Raw genomic sequence first — 6,000 nt, forward strand, 5'->3', positions numbered from 1 at the left:
CCCAGAGTAGCGCTGCTTTAAAGATCTGGACCAAAACTAGGCACAAACAGAATTATAACCAGGGTTAAAGAGAAAGGGTAATTGGGTCTTTTATGGCAGGCCTTCAACTGTGAGAACTGTGAAAGTCTACTTCAAGTGGTGCACCACTTTCCACTGGAGATGTTGGAGTCCATTCTTTTCCATAGATTTAGGCCAAACATGTTGAGCACAAGAGTAGTACTGAGCACTAGTTAAACCAGCTTCTGCTAAAGCAAGAAGATGTAAACAAAAGGAAAGATCCTGCTTTTCTCTGCAACTCAGTGTAAACCTTTCTATGTGGTCTTAAGTTTAGTGGAAGTAATGAAATGTTCATCCTGCTCTTTGTCTTTATTCCTGCTGAAATTCTGTCTGCTAAGTGCTGAGAAGGGTCCAACTAATATACAAAGCAAAAAATGAATTCAATGAAAGAATGTTTGTTTTTCAAGAGATGAGCTCTAGGGAGTTTTTAAAGAACACTCATACTTGGTACTCTTGTGATACTGCACATAAAATTTGAAGTGATTATAAAAAGTAGGCAGAGTTTTCTGAATGCAGCTGAAAATCCTAAAATTCTGTGATGTCAACAGGAAATCCTGGCTTTGTAAGTAGTGGTGCTTACAACCCATCGGGACTATACACCTCTTCCTTCCATAAAAAGGAAGTTGGATCAGCTGGACAACGGATACAGCTAGCACCTCTTGGTGCACCTGTATCAGGTAAGAAATATTATTTTAATACTCATATCCAGGACAAAGAGAAATGTTCATTTTCCATGCTTTCCTAAGAGATGTATTAGCCCTTGGTAAGGTTTTCCTCAAGTTTTGTAAATAAAATTGTAAGGCATAAATTCTTCTTAATACAAAAGAACTGCATGTAGGTGCCTAGAGGCTGTCCTCATAGAGAAACTACTGCTACTAATATTTGTTAGTTAAAAGGGAAAATAATTGCAAAAGGTGCAAAGAAGATTTGGACCATTTGTTAAACTACTGTTCAATAGTGGTGATGGGCTAAGCAGAATTGTAAAAACATGTAACTCCACACCTCTGTAGTAAATGGTCATGTAGTTGGGACTCAATTAATTTGTTAAAAACAACGTGAAATCTGTTCTAAATGTGTTACCTTGGATCCTCTGCAGTGTTGGAGACATTCTGAGCACCTTCTTCATTGTCATGTTTCTGATTCAGAAAAGATGAACAGAAATGTTCAGGATGCAGGAGAAACTGCTTTGCGAGTGAAGATTTAGAGATGTTGTCTATACCCAGCAACCCATTTCTCTAGTTACTTCAGAGGAAATGGCAAGGCCCTAAACCAATGGTGAATTGTTTAACCAAAGGCTCCAGGGCAGACCAAAATGATATGATCCTGCTTAATAATGTTGTCTTTTTGCTGATGTGCTCCTTTGAGTTACCTGTTCTCCTTAAGAACTTGCAAGTGGCTTTAGAGAACTGGAGCAGAAGGGAAGGAAGGAGATGGAACACACACACACACATACACATATACATATATATATTATGCTTAGATGTCTGCACTTATGTGTGTGACATGATCAGAAGCCCACCAAGGAAGGCTGAAGCTGCACTTCATTATCTTATTGATTCACTGCTGAAACACAACTGCGAGAGTTGATTTGTCACAATGAATGGATCAGAAAGTTCACAGGAGGACAAAATTTGCAATTTTCTCTAGACAGCTGTAAATAGTGGGGGAAAAAAACAAAGGAATCACATGTGGTGTTCCAAAGGAAACAAAATTTACTGTTAATCTTTAATTAGAAATGGAATATGTGTAGTTGAAGTCAGGGTGACAGATGGAGGTCAACTAGGATACTCTTCCATCTCCTGGAGAAGAACAAGAATCCTATTGCTTTAACTGCTTTATATTTAGCTTAAAGTCTTCAGACTTACATGGGAAGAGAGATAAGACAAAGCAAATGGCAGGTTTTATCTCCTAGATGTCACTATTTGAACATTAACATTTTTGGTGACCCTTTGCTTTATATTATCCAAAATGTAGTAAGTTATGCTCTCAATTGATTTTGCTCTTTTAATTTTTTCTGTTAATTTTTTTTCATGTCATAATTTAAATAATTTAATGTAGTACACAAGATCCATTTTTCTGAGAAAAATACCAGGAAAAGTGACCTTTATTGCCAAGATAGTGTTGACTGGAATCATACTTGCTGATGAAAGATAGGGAATGCCAGCCTATAAAAGAGGTGGAGACCTGATCCCCAGTTTCAGCTCCTTGATGTTCCCCCCTTTTAAATGTCTTGATCTGCACAAGTTCAATCCACTGCTGAAAAAAGCTACCAAACCCAGGTGGTTTTCTGCAAGAACCACAATGATACCTAGACACCAAAAAACCCGTTCAATTTAAATGTTTAATTTTGTTTAAGGAAAGTAGCAACTACCTGAAATGTCAGAAGGGCAAATCTGAATAGGAAGGCCAGGAATACAATAGTGCACTACTTGCTAGTGTCTGAAATCAGGTGGGTGCCAATATTAAGAGAGAAAAAGCCTTCAAACTTGGAATAAATCCTATGAAATCAATAGAAAAATGGGAAATGGAGCAAAGACTTGCCACCAATTACAGCAGGAGTTCTGAGCTAAGCAAGAGAGGAATAAAAGGCATAAAAATCTCAAAAGGAATGAGAGGGGGTCTTCAGAAGCTGTCTTTCAGTCTAAGCTCTCTGAATCTTAGTTTATCAATGTTATAATGACATGCTTTTTTAAATATTTGAGATAGAAGAAAGAACACTTTCATACTGTAGCAGTTTTGTAATAGAAGATACAGAGTTGTAGGCATTTGCACCAGTTTTTCCACTGAATCTAATTCTCAGTGTTTTCTTGAGGGATTGCTGCAAGACAGTTATTCAAGTAGGTGAGAATAATACACAAACTATTGGAAAAAAATAATGTTATCTGAAAACAATCACAGACAGCATGGTCTCAGGTACATGGTGTGATTCTTGGGGCTGTCCTGTGTGGAGCAGGAGTTGGACTCTACAGTCCTTGTGGGTCCCTTCCAATTCAGGGTGTTTTATGACCTATTGGAGACCAAAGCACACCCTGCTACATTAGTGTCCTTGAGTACCATGTCATCTGTAAGCTCTCATTCTTTTCTCTGTAGAGGAGTAAAGTACCTTGTTAGTGATAATTAATTCTGAGTTCTTGTTCCTTTCAGATTATTCCTGGAAAAACAAAGCTGCTCGTCCTCCATTACCAGGTCCTACTTTCAATGCAGCAGCAAAAAACATGAATATCTTAACTCGCCCCCCAGCAATTCAGCGAGTACATGGGAGAACAGACTGGGTGGCCAAATATGGAGGGAACAGATAGAAAATACCACCCTGTGGGGATATTACATGCTCTGTCTTCAGTTCTCCTGCACTTGGAAACCTGAAAAGCCTATTTGCTCCAGCTCTTCCTAAGACTATGCAATAGTAGAGAAGAAAAAAAAGACTGTATTCTATTTCCTGTATAGCACATATAATACCATGTAAAATACTGGCTGTAAAGTAGGATGCAATGAAGTATTGTACAACACATATTGCCAAAACTGAGAAGTAGATTCCACCTGATGTTTTCTGTAGATAGATCTCCTGTTCTTGCACTCTTTGGAACAACTAGGGTTAGGGTTGTTCATCCAGTGCAACATCTGCTGCTGGGATGTGCTTGAAGCACACAAGCAGCACAAGGAAGGGCTGAAGCAGAGCAGCACCAGGCTTCCAGGTGTCAGGCTGCTTCCTTAGCAGGGAGATGAGAGTGAAAGCACAGATCTGGCTTTGTGAAGAACATCAGTCTCCTGCAAGGACTGCAGCACTCACATGTAACTAAGAGTTACTCAGGGTCTGTAAGGTGCAAATATTCATGTAACAATGAGAACTGAAACCCTTGTGGTTGGATCCAGGCAAGCCACTGATCGATACTACACAAGGAAGGCCTAGAAATCTGGCCAATAGAGGGCTGTAGAATGATACAGCAATATTGGAAAATAGCTAAACAAGTACTGAATACTACTTACCAGGCTGTGAAGTGAAGCCTATCAATCAGATTCTGCTGTTTTAATTAACTTATTGCCATTTTTGGTCAAAAATCTGCAGAGATTTATCTCTTTCCTGTCAAGGGAGTGTCACAGTGACCTTTTAAAGAGCCTAAATCACTGCAGTCTGTCATTCATTTTAAGGGTGAGTTAGCCAAAAATGCCTAAATTATCACTAAATTTACTCACACTCTTGTTCCTACGTGTCTTTATTGGGTGATCAGACTAAACTACAGAGTTTGAATAGGCTACATGAGGAAGAATATTGGTCTGTTATTCAAAGATACTGCTTTCTGTTTTAAAGGCCAACTTAGGTACCTGAAAACACAGACAAAACTTGAATAATTCACTATGTCACTGTTTATATATTCATTCAGTACTTTCCCCATCTTTTATGCTAACTTTTATAATAATATTGCTCAAAGGAGTTTGCAATGTATGTTTGCAATAAGTGTTTATTAGGATGTTGAGCTGAGCTACTTCTGTTAACAACAGCATTTAGAATAAATGCTTTAGACTTTATAGTAGCATTAAACTTGCCATTTTAAAGTACAAACTGAGTATGATCTTTGAAGCTGTAAAGTTGTTAATGATGACTTCAAGCATTGTAAAAAAAAAAAATAAAAATTATTTGTATGGCTTTTATAAATGGATATTTTAATTTAAACTCCTGTTGTTGACCCAATGTGTCATAATATATGGGTTAACTTCCTGGAAAACAATTTAATCTAAAACAGTTGTACCAGAAAGTTGAATAATTTGTTAGGAAAATTGCACCTGAAGAAAACACCACTTTTTTTTAATACTGTAAGAACTATGCAATGATAGGGCTGTCTGGTTAGTAATGCACTAGAGAGTTTAATTCAATTGCCACTGTCCTAGGATTAAATATTTGCATTCCCTTAGTACTAAGAGAAGTCTCTCTGCTACTTAAGTGCATCTTAGTTTAACTGTAGAACATATCTGTAATTTGCTATAGTAGTGAAGGACACCCTCAGACAGTTTGTAACAGGCATAAGAGCTATGATTTTATATTTAAAACCAAAATAAATTAATCACTTGTCTCTAGTACAAGATGCCAATGACAGTTAAAATCACAGCCTGGTCAAGAAATTAACTTACAATGTGCCAATAGCTCATGTCTGTGAGTTACCTTAGAGCAGAAAAATAAGCAGGTACCTTTTATTTATTATTTATAAACTGTTTATGGCACTAAATATGGTTAGAAGAAACATGCTGTCCTTGTCACATGCTAATGAACCTTGAAAGGGCTTTAACATCAGTCTTTACTTTTCCACAAGCAAAGCATGACAAATGTTGTATAATTCTTGTTGCAAACAGCAAGAAAAGGCTAACGGGCTTTGTAAAGTCATTTAATTCTGATTCATTGGTACACAATGGACTGCTAGTGCAGAAATGCTTAAAAAAGTTATTGTATGCTAATAAAATTGGAAAGGGATGAAAAGTATGTAAGGCTAAGATTCTTCTCTTGTCCCTTTGCCTGTATTATTGCTGTTTATCCTGAGCATGAGCATTCTACCACAAGTTCTAAGTGACTTCTACCAGCAGTTCTCAGTTCAACCTGTTGCTTTCCAAAGCTCAGGCAACAGCACCACAGGTTCATACTTTGATCTAAACGTTTAAAAGCTTACCAGTCCAGTTTTCTGTTTTCTGTTGTCTTTAGACTGTTAAAGACAACTGCAATTCAAACTCACAAGCTGCCTGATTTGTGGCCAGTATTATATAATTACAAAACTGCTGGGTCATGGCTGTTCTCAGTTTATTGCAAGAGATGCATTTATGTTTGCATCTTACTCCTACAGAAGAAAACTGCTTCAACAGTAATATCAAGAGGCAACCCCCCATAAAGCAGTTTAAAGAGAAGTGTCTTAAATGCTAATGTGAGGCTTACTAATTTCTTCAAATTAGAACAAAGCTGTG

General features: G+C 37.4%; 1 protein-coding gene across 2 annotated transcripts in view; it reads left to right on the forward strand.

The window, feature by feature from the left end:
• Positions 1 to 5,527, forward strand: part of MAK (male germ cell associated kinase) — a 30,410-nt gene extending 24,883 nt beyond the window's left edge. For both annotated transcript variants that reach the window (XM_015619847.2, XM_015619850.2), the window contains 2 exons: positions 606 to 734; positions 3,202 to 5,527. In XM_015619847.2, the coding sequence (XP_015475333.1) occupies positions 606 to 734; positions 3,202 to 3,356 (284 nt within the window). In that variant the 3' untranslated portion in view covers positions 3,357 to 5,527. The remainder of the gene's footprint in view (positions 1 to 605; positions 735 to 3,201) is intronic.
• Positions 5,528 to 6,000: the final 473 nt, after the last annotated feature.

This window comes from Parus major, chromosome 2, assembly GCF_001522545.3.
Source record: "Parus major isolate Abel chromosome 2, Parus_major1.1, whole genome shotgun sequence".
In the NCBI taxonomy this organism is placed as follows: domain Eukaryota; kingdom Metazoa; phylum Chordata; class Aves; order Passeriformes; family Paridae; genus Parus; species Parus major.